This window comes from Leopardus geoffroyi, chromosome A3 (assembly GCF_018350155.1).
Source record: "Leopardus geoffroyi isolate Oge1 chromosome A3, O.geoffroyi_Oge1_pat1.0, whole genome shotgun sequence".
Taxonomy (NCBI): domain Eukaryota; kingdom Metazoa; phylum Chordata; class Mammalia; order Carnivora; family Felidae; genus Leopardus; species Leopardus geoffroyi.
In genome coordinates, this window is record NC_059336.1 from 60,491,474 (window position 1) to 60,511,378 (window position 19,905).

General features: G+C 34.8%; 1 protein-coding gene across 4 annotated transcripts in view; it reads right to left on the reverse strand.

Annotated features, from left to right (window-relative positions):
• EIF5B (eukaryotic translation initiation factor 5B) overlaps positions 1–19,905 on the reverse strand; it is a 94,524-nt gene that overhangs the window by 25,019 nt on the left and 49,600 nt on the right. For 2 of the 4 annotated variants that reach the window (XM_045445723.1, XM_045445726.1), the window contains 6 exons: positions 19,800–19,898; positions 19,021–19,110; positions 16,932–17,006; positions 11,772–12,055; positions 2,320–2,427; positions 2,035–2,145 (listed from right to left, as the gene is read on the reverse strand). In XM_045445723.1, coding sequence (XP_045301679.1) covers positions 2,035–2,145; positions 2,320–2,427; positions 11,772–12,055; positions 16,932–17,006; positions 19,021–19,110; positions 19,800–19,898 — 767 coding nt within the window. Of the gene's footprint in view, positions 1–2,034; positions 2,146–2,319; positions 2,428–11,771; positions 12,059–16,931; positions 17,007–19,020; positions 19,111–19,799; positions 19,899–19,905 lie in introns of all 4 variants that reach the window. The other 2 variants (XM_045445722.1, XM_045445725.1) reach the window with 1 other exon arrangement.

The window sequence follows — 19,905 nt, forward strand, 5'->3', positions numbered from 1 at the left end:
ATATGCACATTCTCCTTTAACCTAAAGTGTGGCACTGACCAACAAATCTCTCTCTCACGCACACACAAAACTTTTACTTGTTTATCTATACTTTTTGTCAATCTTCAAATGATTTTTCAAAATCTTATCTCCTGTTCTATGTCAAAATGATTCATCATGTAAAACCTCTCATATTTGCATACTGGTGATCTTAAATCAACATTCACTGGGCACCATAATTATTTCTATTTTGTATTTCTGGAATACAAAAAATAGAATTGTCATATAAAAGTTATCCTGAGAACTTTAATATACGTCTAATAAAAATCGTGCTCTTTAACTGTGTTCTAAAATAAAACCAGATTTCAAGTTCTGGCAACTAGTGGAATGAGCTGTTGAAAAATCTCCAATGACTAACATAGAAATACCAGATAAATTACAACCAAGATAAATTCTAAATTATGAATTTAAAAAACTATAATTCAAGAAAATGGTGCTCAAATATTTTAAACTACATACTGAGATGGAACTGGAAAATTTCCACATAACTGGAAAACTGACCTGGAACAATCAACACCAAGATGCAGAAAGGCCACATTACTTATAAAAGGATGAAAACCAGCTTGTGATCAAACTTGAAAGGCAATAATTTATGTGAGAAGAAACCAGCTAACATTTAAGATATTTAAGGAAAGGAAATGAGAATCAAATATTTTATATGGAGCCAACTAACTTTCCAGGATGAAGGCCACAAAGTATACAATAGTCAAAAACTCAAAGAATATTATTCCCATTATTCCTTCCTTAGGAATCTACCAGAAAACAAGCTTCATAAAACATAGTATCAACCAAAACTCCCTTCCCCAAACTGGAGACAAATTTGTAGACCCTTTCTATATACTAAACTAAGACAAAATAAGGAGTAGAGACACATTAGCATGTAATAACTTATCATGTGTGTCATTTATCAATTTTATTACTTCTCAGTTCCAAACTTACCCTTTTTCACCTGCTCTAGGATAATGGAATTACGGATTCTTTCTTTTTTTTTTTATAAGGCCCAGTTCCAAGACTGGAGCATGGTATGTAGATGAGCCTGGAAGATTCTGCTACACCAAACAGCATGGATGCAACCAAACACTACTAAAAGCGAACCAAAAAGACTCAGTAGCCAATCAGTAGATGAAGATGAGACTATCTCACCACAAGAATAAATGAATTAAAACACAGTAAATATGTTTCAATCCATGAGTTTATAGCAATACAAAACCGAACAAAATTAGTCACTCTTTATTTTTAAAGTTAGTAAATAAGGTAAAGGATTAGGCATTTATTCTGCCTTCACTATACATATTATCCTGAGTAACCAAACAGCAAACCAGGCAGTTTTTCTAAAGAAGTAGTCCAATAAATAAACACAATAATAGGCTTAGAATAGCAACATTTTGCAACCTCTAACACATTAAAGGTAGAGATTACTTTAAAAGTTCCTCTTAAGTAGAAGAGTGTTTTGATTGGAAAGGGACATAAGAGAGGTCTTCTGAGGTAATTGCCAAGGTTCTATCTCCTAACATGGATTACACAAAGGTTTTGCTTTATAATGATTCATTAAGTTTTTACTTTAATCTTATGTGATTTTCTTTATTGTGCTATATTTTGGATAAATAAGCTGAATATCTCCAAAGTAGAGAATATAAGGGAGATAAAGAAAATACAATCAATTTGATAGAAGCTAAAAAGGGTGTGGGAGGAAACAGTTTTTAAACATGGAGATCTATGGTGAAAGTGTTAAAACATGTAGGCGAAACATACTCTAACTTCAAAATAGTGATTGCCTCTGGGAGCAAGAGGAAAGGAAATGAAACCTGAGTGCTCTTATTTATCTAATGTTTTCTTCTGGGGGGAAAAAAAAAGATCTGAAGCAAAACAGAGCAAAGTGGCACAAGTGTTAATTATAAATAGTGAGCACGTGGGTCTTTATACTAACCTTTTTTCCTATATTTGAATTTTTGTTAGAGATTGAAACATGCAAAATACATTTACATTTGTACTTACATTTTTAATCATCTTAGTCTGTTCATTAATAGCTTCAAGCGGAACATTGGTGGCCCCAATTTGTTGCGTAATGCCACCTGCTTCACCATCTTGTACATGTGTGTGACGAAGCTGGGATAAGATAGCAGATTCAGATTTGTATTTCAAAATATAAAAAGAAGCAAAAGCAGTAAGAAGGTAGCAACCTATTTAACAGAACTGCCTATATTTGCTACGGTTTCTATTAGCTTTTTATAAGATATCATTCACTTAAGAGTTGTATCAAAGCTAACAATATTTTCTTACTTTATCTAGAATTTTTGTCTTCCCTGTATCCACATGTCCAAGTACACAAATAACAGGAGCTCTTAGCTTTTCTGTATTTACATTTTTACTGTGTTCAAGTCGTCGTTTCTAGGAATGAAAAAACAAAATCACAAAATTATTTCAAACCTTGACTGCCATCATCCTTTAAATTATGTTGCCTTAGCAAGAGAATGCCAGAACCTTCATCCAAGGTTCTCTGTTGATTTAACTACATGTAACTGCACTTTACAATGTAAACTTTACAATCTAATTCCCTTTACAGTACCTTTGGACAAAGGGAAACCTGCTAAAATAGATTTCAGAGCAACATTATTAAATTAAGAGTAAAAATCATGTAAAATTTTGGCTCCAACTTTCTGAACACTTTTGTACATTGCTTATTTAATGGAATATAAGAAATTGATCTTCTATCATACTTAGTATACAGTACAACCTCTAACTTATGTGGGGATTTATATAAAAGGAGGTATATATACTCTTGCATTCAAACAATTTCATTAGAACTTCAAAACTATAAAATAAAATATTTCAAAGCAATTTATTTGAAAACTTTGATAGTGTACAAACGCTATAAAACCTTTCAATTGAGGGGCACCTGGGTGGCTTAGTCAGTTAAGCGTCTCTTGTACTTCAGCTCTGGTTTATTAATTTGAGCTCCACATCAAGCTCTGTGCTAAAAGCCTGGAGCCTGCATGGGAATCTGTTTCCCTCACTCTCTCCTACTTGCATGTGTGCGCTGTCTCTCAAAATAAGTTAAAATAAACTTTACCGAAAAAACTTTCAATTAAGAGAGGGTATATTTAATCCTCAGCCTTAAGAGTCTAATGACATTTCCTACCTTAAGATACCACTCATCAAGCCTGAGAGGCATGTTCTTGGATCATGTGTTTCTCTTGTAGCATATACCTAGCTACTTCAGCTGAAAACCAAACAAAAACACACATGCCAGCAGCTCCTTGAAAGGCCAACTTTTTGAGTATAGTAAACTGGGCATTTAAAGGAGATAAGACTTCTAACAAAATTTTGATGTAGTTTATAAAACTATTTTCCATCTAAAAACCATTTTTGTAAAAATTATTTACTTTCTACCACTAGACACTGGATCTTTCTACAGAAAATGGAATGAAAAAACATTTTGAAACGTCAAAAGTCAGATGTATTTTTTTTTTTTTTAATTTTTTTTTTTCAACGTTTATTTATTTTTTGGGACAGAGAGAGACAGAGCATGAATGGGGGAGGGGCAGAGAGAGAGGGAGACACAGAATCGGAAACAGGCTCCAGGCTCTGAGCCATCAGCCCAGAGCCTGACGCGGGGCTCGAACTCACAGACCGCGAGATCGTGACCTGGCTGAAGTCGGACGCTTAACCGACTGCGCCACCCAGGCGCCCCAAGTCAGATGTATTTACTAACAAGGAGTCATACACAAGAACCTTACACTCTGTAAGACTCAATATAGACATCATGACCTTAGTTAGGATCTGATATGGTTGAAAATTTGCCTTTTCTCCCACACTTGGTGTAGCATTACAATTTTCTGGAAGGCAATGTAGTTTAGACTTTAACTCAGAAATTCTACCTGAAAGTATCTGTCCTGAAACAATGACATAAGCATACAGAAATGCCTATGTACAACCATGTTTGTTCACTGCAGTATTGTTTTATAACAGCAAAAATTAGTAACCACTTAATCATCTGTAGTTGGGGATTTCTTAATGAGTATTTCCTCAAACCCAAGGCTGAAACCTAGTGGTTGCATAGAATCATTTCAAGACTCCTTCCACAATGGAGATTCTTATCCAAAAGTCTGCTATGGGTTTTAGAAAGTTATATGTGGCAAGGTTTTGGAATCATGAAATGTTATGGACTGAAGTGCATCTCTCCCAAATTTATACACTGAATTAACTCCTAATGTGACTGTATTTGGAGATGGGGCTTTTAACGAGGCAATTAAAGTTATATGAACTCATATGGGTGGGGCCGTAATCCAATAGGACAAGTGTCCTTAAGAGGAGAAGTTAAAAAAAAAAAAAAAAAAAATCTCTCTTTGAGCCTGCACAGGGTAAAGGTCATATGAGGACTCAGTGAGAAGGCAGGCATCTGCTAACCAGAGAGAGCCCTCACCAGAAAACCACCCTCTGACTCTTCAATCTTGAACTTTTAGCCTTAAAAGCTATCAGAATATAAATTTCTGTTGTTTAAAGCACCCAGTCTGAGAAATTTTGTTCTGGCAGCTGAAACAGACTGATTAGGATCTTTCCATAAGATGGAGTACAATTTGTAGCAGTAAAGGTACTGAGGCAGGACTTCTTCAATGATGAAATGAATGGCTCAGCAAATCCTCTCCCCCAAAAGGAAACAAAACTGAGCAAAATAACCAAAACAACAACCACTGAAAGACTCTAGAAACCAACCAAAGGCAACATAACAAACTGAGAAAACATTAATTCAAGAAAACCTATTGCCCACCTGTGAGACTAACAGAAGCCTATGAAGTTTTAGACTAGACTTGTTCCATCATACTCCCCACACTCCCACAGCTCCATGGGGTGAAGAGGTATGAGACAGAGGAGCAGGGGGTTTCATACCTGAAAGCACTGTCTAAAACAGGAGAGATGTCAATGGCAAAAAAAGAGAAAAGGCTAAAATCGCAACTAGACTAAGGTCTCAATAGTGGTGGGGCAAGCAATAACCTGGAAGGATCAATCAGAAATTTAACAGAGGAGTATATGGAACAAGACAGCCAAAGTAGGCACTGATAAGATCCTATCTATCACTGGTACTCTAGAAAGCTGTGTTCCTACAGAGGGCTGTCAGAAGAAACCAGACAGGTCCTTAGTAAATTACTCATTACCAGCTCAACAAGAGGCTTACAAATGCATAAAGAGTGGACTAGTAAACTGCCAGATCCACTGGGAAATGGTGGAATTCTTACCAGCTCCAGGTGTTTAAGCACAACCACTGACAAGTCACTTGGCTGACCACTAGGATTAGCAATCAGGTACAAGCCCTAAGAAGCCAGGCTTAAGAAACATACCAAAAACAAACAAATACCTGAGAAGAAACATCATCAGCATCATACTACAGAAGCAATCCACAAGACTCAATGATCAAGTAAACAAAAATAGCTAAAACCACTACATTTGTAAGGAGCTAAAAGAATTCGTATATTCTCTAAATATACAGATATATCTAAATCTACAGATATATCTAAATATATAGAATTGCTATATTCTCTAAAATGTCTACTTATAAACGAAAAATTACAAGACATACAAAGAAACAGGAAAATGTGACCTATAAAAGAAAAAGTGGTCTACAGAATGTCAGAAACCTTGGGGCTCCTGGGTGGCTCAGTTGGTTAAGCATCCAACTCTAGATTTCGGCCCAGGTCATGATCTCAGTCAGGGTTTATGAGTATGAGCCCTGCATCAGGCTCTGTGCTGGCAGTGTGGAGCATGCTTGGGATTCTCTCTTCCTCTCTCTCTTTCTCTGTGCCCTTCCCCAGCTCATTCTCTCTCTTTCTCTCTCTCTCTCTCTCTCTCTCTCTCTCCAAGTAAGTAAATAAACTTAAAAAAAGGTGAGAAGCTCAGATATTAGACTTAGCAAAGACTTGAAAGCAGCTAATATAAATATGTTCAAAGGACTAAAGGGAACCATATTTAAAGAAATAAAGGAAAGTGTAATGATGACTAATCAACAGAAGACATCAACAAAGAGAAAACAAATCACTATAAGTTAAAAAATTCATTAACAAATTAAAAAAAAATCACTAGAGGGGCTCAACAGTAGATGCAAACTGGCAGAAGAATCAAAAGTCATAGATTAAGTGAGGTTATATAATCTGAACAATAAAAAGAAAAGACAACTGGGAAAAGTGAAAAGACCTCAAGAGACCTGTGGGATACTCTCAAGTGCACCAATGTGCATATAATGGGAGTCCAGAAGGAAGGGAGAAAGAGAAATAGGCAGAAAAAATACCTGAAGAAATAATGGCAGAAAACTTTGCAAAACTGGATGAAAAACCTTCATCTACATATCTAAGACACTGAATAAACTCTAAGCAGAATAAATACAAATATATCCTCATCAACACACATTAAAGTTGTTAAAAATCAAGGTTAAAAAAAAATCTTCATATAGAAAAATCACTCATTGTGTACAAAGTCACCCAAGTAAGATTAATAGCTTAATTTTCATCAAAAAAAAAAAAAAAAAGAGGCCAGAAGGCAATGGGATAACATATTCAAAGGGCTAAATAGAAAACCAAAAACTGGATCTCTGAGATGATCAAAAAGGTGGAAAACCTTTCACTAGATTGACGGGGGGCAGGGGTGAGGATGGGAGGAAAGACACTGGTCACCAAAATCAGAATCAAAAGAGACACCACTAACTTTACAGAAACTGAAAAGACTGTAAAAAGATACAATGAAGAACTTCATGCTCACAACCTAGATAAAACACAATAGCTATTAGAAAGACAAAAATTACTGAGCGTGACTCAAGATGAAAAAGAAAATATGACAAAAAGATAACAAGAAATTGAATTAGAAATTTATAAATCTCCCCACAGAAAAAAGCTTTGTTAGTAAATTTTGCCTACCATTTAAAACAGAAAAAACAGTGTTTCACAAACTCTTGCAGAAAAAAAGAGGAGGAAGACTTCCTGACCAATCCTAAGGAAGCTAATTTTAAATTGACACCAAAGCCAGACCAACATATGATAAGCAAAGCTACTGATCAACATCACTTATAAGTACAGACCACAAAAACCTCAGCAAAATATTGCCAAATCCAGTAACATATAAAGAGAATTACATACCAGGATCAAGTGGGATATATTCTAGTAATGCAAGTGTTAGCTTAACATTTGAAAACTAATGTTAATACATCATATATTAATACAAAAAAAAAAAAAAACAACCTCAATACATATCATAGAAAAAGTACCCATCTCCATTTATGATATAAACTCTCACAAATTAGGAAAAGAAAGAAAGGAAGTTCCTCAAACCTATAAAGGGCACTATTAACATCATAGTTAATGGTGAAAATCTGAATGCTTTCCCCACAAAGAATGTGTTAGCTTAACACATAACACACATATCATTAGAATAAAAAATATTTCAGTATAGCTACAGGATACAAGATCAATCTGTAAGACTCAACTGTATTTCTTTATACTGAAAAATGAAATGAAAAAAAATTTTTTTCAATTGTGATCCCATTCAATAGTATCAAAAACAGTAAAATACCTAGTAATAAATTTAAAAGAATTACAAATCTCAAACTATGAAAACTATAAGACACTACTAGAAGAAACTGTAAAAGATCCAACTGAATGTATAATCATCAGCCTATTTCAATATTAAAATAGATAATTCTCCCTAAGTTGATCTATAGATTCAACACAATCACCAGCTAAATCTAAGCAAGATTTTTGTAGAAAGTGACAAACTGACCATAAAATTTATATGGAAAAGCAAGTGACCGATAATAGCCAAAATAATCTTGAAAAGGAATAACAATGGAAGATTTCCCTATCTCAAAACTTACTATAAAACTATAATAAAGAGAGTGTGGTACTAGCAGAAGAACAGATAATACAGGTGAATGAAACAGAAATCAAAGTCCACAAATAAACCTTCATATTTCCGACCTATTGATTTGTCAAAGATGCAAAAGCAATGGGAAAAGGATAGCTTTTTCAAACAATGATGCTAGTTAAATTAATAAAAAATGAACTTTGTCTATGACCCCACATCATGCATAAAAGGTATCTTAAAACAGACCAGAGGGGCGCCTGGGTGGCTCAGTCGGTTAAGCATGCAACTTCAGCTTAGGTCATGATCTCGCGGTCCATGAGTTCGAGCCCCACATCGGGCTCTGTGTTGACAGCTCAGAGCCTGGAGCCTGCTTTGGATGCTGTGTTTCCCTCTCTCTCTGACCCTCCCCCACTCACATTCTGTCTCTCAAAAATGAATATTTAAAAAAAATTTTTTTTAATTTATCAGAGGTAGAGCTAAAGACAGAAGAAACTAAAGGTATAAATTTAGAAATAAACAGGACAAAATATTCATGACATTAAGTTAGACAAAGATTTCTATACTACAACACTAGAAGCATGCTCTATAACAGCAAATTTTGATAAACTGACGTTAACAAAATTTAAAAAAACTAAAAGAACTCTTACAACTCAATAATAAAAGACAAATAATTTGAATACATGTTTTACCAATGAAGATACAGGAAGGGCCAATAAGCAAACTGAGAAATGCTCAACATCAGAGAAATGCAAATTAAAACCACAATAAGATATATACTATTTCATATTCACTAGAATGGCTATAATTGAAAAGACAAAGGTTAACAAGCATTAGTGAGGATACAGAGAACCTTCAACTGGTTGGAATCTATAATTGTGCAGCCACTTTGGAAAAGAGTTTAACAGTTTCTGAAAAAGTTAAACACAAATTTACCATATTATCCAGCAATTTCACTCTTAGGAGTACATACTCCCACCCTTCCCCCCCAAATGAAAACACATTTCCATACAAAGATTCATATGCAAATGCATGTATATAACAGTACTATTCATAATAGCCAAAAAGTAGAAACAACTCTGTCCTCTAGTGAATAGGTAATAATAAAATATGGTATATTTATACAACAAAACGCTATTTGGCAATAAAAATGAACAAAATTCTGATACAGCTACCACACAGATAACCAGGGTAAGTAAAATAAGCCAGACACAAAAAAAACACATACTATATGACTGAATTTACAACGGTCCCTCCTTTTTTTTTTTTTTTTTTTTAAATTTTTTTTTTCAACGTTTATTTATTTTTGGGACAGAGAGAGACAGAGCATGAACGGGGGAGGGGCAGAGAGAGAGGGAGACACAGAATTGGAAACAGGCTCCAGGCTCTGAGCCATCAGCCCAGAGCCCGACGCGGGGCTCGAACCCACGGACCGCGAGATCGTGACCTGGCTGAAGTCGGACGCCCAACCGACTGCGCCACCCAGGCGCCCCAACAACGGTCCCTCCTTATCCAAGGGGTGGTGATACATTCCAAGACCCCCAGTGGATGCCTGATACTGCAGATAGTACCAAACCCTATATATACTACATGTTTTTTCTATACATATCAATGCTAAATTTGTAAACTAGGCACAGTAAAAGATTAATAATAACTAGTAATAAAATACGAGGATAACAATATACTGCAATAAAAGTTATGTACATATGGTCTCTCTCAAAGTATGCTATTGTACTGCACTCACCCTTCTTCTTATGATGATGTGAGATTATGAAATGCCTATGTAATGAGATGAAGTAAGGTGAATGACATAGTGTTAGGCAACTACTGACCCTCTGACAATACATCAGGAGGAGGATCATCTGCTTCCAGAATGCAACTGACCACACCATGGAAAACAAAACTGTAGATGAGGGGACAGGGAGGGTGGGCATAGGAACTGCTGTATATGTAGGACTAGGAATAGGGAATGACGCAAATTGGTGTAAGAAATCTTCCTGGGGTGATAAAAATACTCTAATGTTGAGTTGTGACAATAGATGAACAACTCTAATTTACAAAATTGTACTGAATTGTACACTTAAAATGGATCAATTCTTTGATATGTAGATATCTCAACAAAGCTGCTTAAAAAAACTATTGTGCTAAGAGGTCCACAGCATATTATGTGAAGAAAAGAATATGTATCTACAAAATTTATTATCTAACTTCTTTTTTTTAATGTTTATTATTTTGAGAGAGACAGTACAAGTTGGGGAGGGGTAGGGAGAGAGGGAGGGAGAGGGGGAGAGAGAAAATCCTAAGCAGGCTCCACACCGTCAGCAGGCAGCCTGATGCGGGGCTCAGTCTCACAAACTGTGAGATCATGACCCAAGCTGAAATCAAGAGTCAGATACTTAACTGATTAAGCTACCCAGGTGCCTCTTAGTTTTAATTAAACATTTTAAAAAACCTGAACATGTACAGAACTATGAACAGATCTGGGAAGTTAGATAATGGGGAAACTTTTACTTTCTGCTTTATACCCATTGTTTTTAAATGATCACAATACGAACTGTCTCTCACAAATGGGTATAGAGCAAGACAGTTGGCTTGAGTAGGTGCTATGGGAAGCTGCAGTTATAATGGGAAAGAGAAGGGAATGCCACTGGTATCTAGTGGGTGGGGGGCAGGGATGCTGTATAATCTCCTAAATGAAGAGGACTATCCTCCAAAACAGAATTATATTACCTAAAACTATCAATAGTGATAGGGTGAGAAATCGAACTTAAATCAACAGACCTTAAGAAATTCTGAAAATGGATCCCTTTGTAGGCTTCACAGAGGAAAGAGGCAAACACTGACATACAGGTTATCAAAACAAAAAAATTTAAAAATTAGGATTATAAATGAAAAAAAATACATTATTATTATTGTTGTTGTTGTTATTATTATAGAGACAGAGAGAATCTAAAACAGGCTCCATACTCAGAGCAGAGTCTGACACAGGACTCAATCCCACAACCCTGGGATCATGACCTGAGCCGAAATCAAAAGAGTTGGCCACTCAACTGACTGAGCCACTCAGGCACCCCTTTTAACAAAGAAAAGCTAAAATAATTTTTAGCTTTAAAATAGTTTAACACCCCCAAGAAAACTAGTTTTTATTGTTATTATTTATACTAAGCTGACAGAATTGAAGAAAACTCTCAAGTCTACTGCATTACATAGGAAAAATAAGTAAGCCTGGTAGGTATGTACACTTTACGAAATAGAAAGATGCCTCAGTAACCCACCAGATTTAAACAACTAAAGTGATCAGATGCCTCACAGCAACTACCTAAAATATACAAGGCAAACACTAGTTTAGTGTTTATGACTAGAAGGTATGTGCTCAGAGTAAACCATCACTCAAAGAGCACATAAAAATTTATAGAAAACAAGAAATAAATGATGAAGCAGTATACCATTATGACTTAGGTCAGGGAGTAAGGTCCTTGGGTTAGATCAGTGTCAAAGACCTGTTGTCTAACCCAAAGTCATAAATATTTTGCTCTGCATTTTTTCTAAATTCATACCTTTAGTTTATTACATCTTTAGCTCTATCTCTGATCTAAGATTACTTTTAGGTATGATGTGGGGTCAGAGACTAAACTTTTTATTAATTTAACTAGCATCATTTGGTTGAGAAAGGTATCCTTTTCCCACTGAATTGCTTTGGTATCTTTGACAACAAATCAATAGGCCAGAAAGATGAGGGTTTATTCTTGGACTTTCAGTTGTTTCATTCACCTGTATTATCTGTTCTCATGCCAGTACCACATTGTCTTTAGTTCAGAGGATAGTTCTAATGATCCTAGAGGAGTGGGGAGGAAAAGAGTAAAGAGAAAGGCAAACGGGAAAATAAATACCTCAATCCTCCGTTTGGCTTTGTCATAAGCCCTTTCTTCTTTAGTTCGATCATCATCAGAGTCGTATTCAGATTCTGAACTCATTTCTTTACTTGGTTTTTTATCTAACATTTTCCCCGCTTCTTTCTCATCGGACACCTTTTCATCTTCTTCATCACCTTCACTGCCTTCACTTTCTCCTTCCTCTTCCTCTTCCTCTTCACTCTCTTCCTCTTCACTCTCTTCTTCCTCCTCCTCCTCCTCTTCTTCAGGGTTTTCTTTTACTTCTATATGCACCGTGTTTTCTTCTTTGAGTAAAAAAGATTTTAAAATAAATGAAAGTTAAAAATGGAGATTTCTGTCAAGATTAGGGGGAAATACTAAGGGTGCACTAAGTAAGGCAGTAACATTATAAAACATCATTACTGCTAAATTGTTTTCATGCATCATAAAAGCAAAGCATTGGTCAACATGTTAAAATGAAGATTGCCATTTAACAATAAAAACTTAATATATTACTAAGATAACCTAAAGACAGAAAAGGAACACAGTGAAGGGAACAAAATGCTTACAATTTCTTTCCCTTGGAGTCATTTGCTGATTCTGCACTTGATCTTAGCACAAAGGAAGAGAAGCAATGGTCATTTGCTGATTCTAGAGAAGGTGAGCTTAAGTAGTGCTTAGGGGTCCAGGTATTGGGCCTATTAAGGACTCAGGGGGGTAAGGTTGACTACTCTTTATTGTGGAGTAAAATCCTGGAGAACTGCACCTTAGCAGTTAGAATGAATAGAAAATAAACAGGACCTCCCTGTTATTGGCCAATCACCTCCAGATTCTATCAATTCTAAATTTGGAATAAGATGATTCCATATTGCTAGTTCATTCAGACTCCTGATGGATTGTACACATAATTTTCTCTGGAGAAAGAAAACACCTTGACCTCAAATTATTTTGACCTCAAATTATTTTGCAGTTTTACAAGTATAATATCCAGCACAATATATGAAAATAATGAGTCACATGAAAAAATGAATCACAGGATGGAAGCCAGCATACAGAAAACCACAAAATGTCTATACATTGAGGTTATAAAACCAAAATTTAAAAATGACTATGTTTCTAACATCCAGGGAGCAAAAGATTAAAAACTTTAGAAAGTAAAGAACTATAAAAAATAGTTAAATGGAATATCTAAAACTAGAAAACACTGGAGACAAAACTAGGAACCCAAAAGATGGGTTTAACAGGAGAGGAGAAACAGCTGAAGAGAAAATTAGTGAACCAGAAGACAGATGAGAATAAACAATCTAGAAAGAACCATGGAAATTCAATTATGTGAAAAACACAAAAAAGACGACACATTGATATAACAGGAAGGTATATCATAGGCATAACTAGAATCCCTGAGAAGAAATAATGGTTCATAACATTGTAAAATGGATAAAAACATAAAACCATACATTGATAAAGCTCTATAGGCAGAATAAATAAAAGGAAACTGACCCTGGCCACATCATAATAAAACTGCTGAAAGCCAAAGACACATGAAAACTTTAGGCTGATATCTGATTTCTTAAAAGAAACCATGAAAGCTAACACAAGGGAATAGTATCTTTAAAATGTTAGAATTTCAACAAAGAGGTCCTCACCCAATAAATATACCCTTCAAGAATTAAGATGAGATAATGGAATTTTTAGAAAAGCAAAAATGGAATGCCTCACTAACAGATTCATACTAAAGGAAATTCTAAAAGGTGTTCTTCAGGCCAGAAGAAATAATCTCAAATGGAAGGTCAGAGACACAAAAAGAAATGAAACACAACAAAAAGCTTACAATATGAATAAACTTAAGCTATTATGGGATTTAAAACAGAGAATTAAAATAAATGAGAATAATGATATATAAATTGAGAAGTAGATAAATGTTCTTCATGTATTCTGTGGTATGCATTGTCTGTCTGGAAAGAGGGTAACATTAAACACTAATAGTTCAAATATCCTTTGTTAAAAAGGATACTTTTATCCTGGAGTAACCACTAAAAGTAAGTGGAAGAGTATACAACTTCCAAGCTCATGGAAGGAGGAAAATACAGAATTAAAAACAAAACAAAAAAACCCAATCCCAAAAACGGTTACAAAGGAGAAAAAAAGAAACAGAATAAGGACTAAATAAGATAAAGATAATAAGTATACTTCATTAATTACATCAAGGATTAAATGTAATGGGCTAAGTGGTCTAGGTAAAATATAAAGATTGACACTCTGGATTTAAAAATCTCAAATATGTGCTATTTAAGGAGACAGAAAAATAAAAATAGAAAAATATCATGTGAGTCAAAGCTGGTATAGCCATATCATGTATACTTTAAGGCAAAAGGCATTACTAGAAATAAAAAAATAAAATATAAATAAAACATAATAGAATAACAAATCAGTGCATCAATCCATCAAAAAATGAGTGTACTCACCTAATAATAAAGTACTAAAATATATTAAACAAAATTAACAGAACTCAAGGAGAAACAGACAATTTACAATTAGGGCAGGAGATTTTAACCCACCTCTCTCAGTAACAGAGAAAAAACGCACTCCAGAAAAAAAAGAATAAAAAACACTTGAACAAAATGATAAGCAAATCTGATTAAAAACAGTTTACCCTTGAACAATGTGGAAGTTAGAGATGTTTGTCGCCCTGCATAGTCAAAAATCCATGTACAACTTTTGACTCCTCAAAAACCTAACTACTAATAGCCTACCACTGACCGTAAGCCTTAGTAATAACATAAACAGTTGATTAGCACATATTTTCTATGCTATGTGTATTACATACTATATTCCTATAATAAAATAAACCAGAGAAATAATAATGTTATGAATAAAATCTAAAGGGAAATATATTTATAGCACTGTATTTATAAAAAAAAAAAAAAAAAAAATTTGCATGTGAGTGAACTCCTGGAGTTCAAATCCATGTTGTTCAAGGGTTAACTCTATAGAGAACAAGGCACACAGTACTGCAGAATATAAACTCCTTCCAATCACATATTAAACATTTACAATAATCAACCATGTATTAGGTTGTAAATTAATTCTCAACATATTTCAATTTTTTTAATGTTTATTTATTTTTGAGAGAGAGAAAGAGAGACAGTGTGCAAGGAGAGAAGGGGCAGAGAGAGAGGGAGACACAGAATCTGAAGGAGGCTCCAGGCTCTGAGCTGTCAGCACAGAGCCTGATACAGGGCTCAAGCTCACTAACTGCCAGATCATGACCTGAGCCAAAGTCAGATGCTTAACCTACTAAGCCACCCGGGCGCCCCTCTCAACATATTTCAAAAAGATACATTTATGTTCTGTGATCTCAATGAAGTAACAAGAAAATAATCAGAAAATCCCACTTTTGTAAATTAAAACCTACATTTCTATAAATCAGGTAAAATATATTAAAATGGAAATTACAAATATCATCAGAACTTGTGAAATAGGACTAAGGCTTAAAGAAAAATTTAGTTTTAAAAACATATATTAAGTGTTGGCCAGGATGTGGAAAAAAAAGGAACCCTAGTGCACTGTTAGTGGGAATGCAAACTGGTGCAGCCACTGTGGAAAACAGTATGGAGATTCCTCAAAAAGTTAAAAATATAACTATCTTACGATCCAGTAATGACACTACCGGGCACTTACCCCCAAAAAATACAAAAACACTAATTCAAAGGGATACATGTACCCTTATGTTTATAACAGCATTACTTACAATAGCCAAAATATATAAGCAGCCAAAGTATGCACTGATAGATGAATGGATAAAGAAGATGTGGAATATATATATACAACAGAATATTATTCAGACATAAGAAAGAATGACGTCTTGCCATTTTGCAACAACATGGATGGAGCTAGAGGGTCTAACACTAAGTGAAATACATCAGTCGGAGAAAGACAAATATCATGATTTTACTCATATGTGGAATTTAAGAAACAAAACAAATAAGCAAAGGGCATATGAAAGAGAGAAATAGAAAAACCAAGAAAAATACTCTTAACTACAGAGAGCAAACTGATGGTTACCAGAGGCTGGGGAGAGGGTAGGGGTGAATTCAATAGGTGATGGGGATTAAGGAGTGCACTTGTTATGATGAGCACCAGGTGACACACAGGATTGTTGAAACATTATCATACACCTGAAACTAATATAACACTGTATATTAACTGTAATTAAAATGAAAACTTCCCAAAAAAACCCACCCACATATATTAAGGAAAAAAACTCTAAATAAACAAATATCCATTTTAAGAAGTTAGTGGGGCGCCTGGGTGGCTCAGTCGGTTGAGCATCCGACTTCGGCTCGGGTCATGATCTCACGGTTGGTGGGTTCGAGCCCCGCGCTGGGCTCTGTGCTAACAGCTCGGAGCCTGAAGCCTGCTTCTGATTCTGTCTCCCTCTCTCTGTCCCTCCCCTGCTCATGCTCTGTCTCTCTCTGTCTCTCAAAAATAAATAAATGTATAAAAAAAAAACAAATTAAGAAGTTAGGGGGAAAAATCAGGAAATTAAAACCAAAGAAAGTAGACTTTAATAATAAATGAAAGAAAGTAATGACAAAGAAAAATTGTTTATTCACATTGATTAGGTACCATTTACTTGCATTATCTTTGTATTATGTTTTAAGTTAAAGGGGCTTTTGGTAGGCTACCTTTAATAACCTAATCCCATTTATAACATCATACTGAAATATATATATATATATATATATATATATATATATATATATATATATATATATGTATACATATTTTAAAATTTATTTTTGAGAGGGAGAGTGTGCACACAGGGGAGGGGCACAGAGAGAGGCAGAGACAGGCACCCAATGTGGGGCTTGAACTCGTGAACCATGAGAACACGACCTGAGGTAAAATCAAGAGTCGGGACACAACCAAATGAGCCATCCAGGCACCACTGAAAAAATGTATTTTTAAATCCTAGGATCTTCTGAAAAACCATTTATTCATAAAATGAGGATCCACATAAGGATTTAGGAACCATGGCAATGGAGAAATCAAGACTGGTTTTTATTCTCAGAAATGTTCATATGGCTTTCATCATCAGAAGACTGACCATTCCTTTAAATATACACACCTCTAATTACCACGAGATTTATCAATGTGTACTTATACGCTATTCACCTTTTTCTCTCTCCTCATCACTGGCCATAGCTTCCCAATCATCCAATCCAGCATCTTCAGTTTCTTCTTCCTCTTCTGTAAATAAAGATTTTTGTTAGAAATCATCTAAAATAGGGAATTGCTTTTAGAAAAAAGTAGAAAATTATGCTGACATTAAAAATGTTTTCATTATGCAAAAACACATATACAATCTCATTATCTTTGAATTATTTTTTTCAATATAGCTAGCATGTTATAATTTACTATTACCAAATGCTGCACAATTACCCAGAATTTTGAATACATGAAATTACACTTAATCCAGATTTCGTATTTGACATAATTAAAATATTAGAAACTCAGACATTTAAATGTTTTGTTAGATTTTGAAAAGGGTAGATGGTCGTACTCCTAGGTTCTTGAGCAAAAATGAAATTTCACAAGAGTCCCCTCACCTTATCTAGTCTTGCTTTCTGCATTTTCAGTTACCCACAGTCAACTGTGGTCTGGAAGCAGACAATCCTCCTTCTTAACATGGTCAGGAGGTCAAAAGTAGTTTAACATTACATCACAGTGCCTACATCACTCATCTCACTTCATCTCATCATGTGAGTGTTTTGTCATATCACATCATCACAAGAAGAGTACAGTACAATATTTTAAAAGAGAAAGACTACATTCACATAACTTTTCATACAGTATATCATTCTGATTGTTCATGTTATTACTCATTACTGTTCTTTTCTTACGTGCCTAATTTATAAGTTAAACTCTATCACAGCTATGTATGTAAAGGAGAAAACATAGTATATACAGAATTCAGTACTATCTGCTGTTTCAGGCATCCACTGGGTGTCTTGGGGCATATCCCCTGCAGATAAGAGGGGACTTACTGCATCTCCATTTTGATGTTTCAAACTTCTACTTCATACCTAAGAATTTACTACTTATTTTATTGCTTTAACCTCTACAGATACATACAAATACGACTTAAATTATATAGCTGTAGGTACAAAGCTACACCTCTACTCCAGTTGAAAATAAGAATAGAATATCTGCTGACAATCCAAAAGTATCCAGAAAGGTATAATTTTGAATTCAAGATTTAATATTCTCAATATTAATGACTCTTTTTTATGAAATCCAATAAAGCAAAACTATTCTCAAATCATAGGACATGTGGTATTTGCTTCCCTGTAATAATTATTACTTGACAACAAGTTTGGTTGAGTCATCTTGAGGAAAAGAAAATGAGTCAGGTACATGTACCCAAAACATCCTTCTAAATTAACAATTCTTTCTACTGCTACAAATGTCACCTAAAATAATGGACTGCTATTAAGTGTATCAACCTGAATTCCTCTAATGTCATCATGTTAAGCTGAGTTGTGCCAAGTAAATGATCCATTTTATACCAAGAACAGAAGGGGAGAAAGAAGGAAAGGAACCAGAAATGATATCTTTCACTAGTGTGGGTCAGTCTTGACATTCTCTTGCTTTTTATTCCCAATCCAAACTTTACAATATGGAGCTTCTCTTGATATTATTACCACACATTTAGTTAACCTCTGGCTCTATCAATACGTAGTCTAATGAATTAGAACAATGTTTATCTTAAACAAACAAAAAAAAAAGCCAAAGATTTTTCTCCAACCTCAAAACACACACACACACACACACACACACAATGAATAAACAATCCTCTTAATGATTTAGTAAATAGAAGTTGACCTCCAAGGAGGTTTAAAAATGCCAATTTTTATGACTCTTAAATAGTTCTCATTAAAATGCTACCAATTTATTTCCAAAGGATTAAATAAAGAACTTCAGGTCTTCTTGGCACCACCTAAGATTTCTGACCCAAAATGAAAACATCAGAAAAAATCTAAAAACTTCTATCCTCTCTACATTATACTGACACTATTAAAAAGAAACTGACTCAAATCTCCTACACTTTTTCAAAATGGAAATGGAAAGGAATGGTTTAGAGAAAAGAAGTATGAAAAAGACCATTCTGCCAGATATTTGGTTTCCCCACACTAATAATGACTAGACAACTTCTGACACACCAATGCTATTTAATAGGAAGCAATTAGTCAGTGCTACTGGCCTGGTTCAACAGGAGGTGGTGTCTCTTCCTTTTCTGGTACTCCTTGTTCTACCACTTCTACAGCAGCATTTAATTCTATTGGTTCAGACACTGAAAACAAGGCAGAAACCAAGTTAACAATACTTTTTCAGTGCATAATTTGTTAGGATACTCTGTTAAGTAGTGAATAAAAACCAATAGTACAAACTTGAATTCTTCAGCACGTTTAGAAAATGTTTAAATATCAGTCATATATTTTACAGGAAACAGAGTTTCTTTCTATTCAAGGAATAGAATGGAAAATTACAAAAAGGTTGAGAAGGAAACAAAGAAAAAATAAGAACGATAATTAAGAATAGTTTTTGGGTACGATCTAGGTTTTTCTAACAAAAGCACTTTTCCATTAACCTGTCATTTAAATCAGCTGAGAATGATTAACAATAATAGGAAATAAGGTATAGTAAGTTTCAATATGTAATTCTGATTTCCAGTTTCTTTAAAAGACATTGTTTTGAATGTTGAAGGAGAAAGTCAAACAAAATTAAAAAAAATTTTTTTAACGTTTATTCTGTTTTTGGTAGAGCGAGACAGAGCATGAGTGGGGGAAGGGCAGAGAGAGAGGGAGACACAGAATCCGAAGCAGGCTCTAGGTTCTGAACTGACAGCACAGAGCCCGACGCGGAGCTTGAACTCACAGACGGTGAGATCATGACCTGAGCCGACGTCGGACGCTTAACCAACTTGAGCCACCCAGGCGCCCCCAAAATATTTTTAAGTCATAGGTCACTTTGTATACAAACCTTCTTTATTTTCTAGCTGCTGTAGTGTTTTTTTCTTCTTTTTATCTTCATAAATTGGCCTTTTCTTTGGCAAAGAGTCTTTTGATGGCACTTCAACACCTAAGTG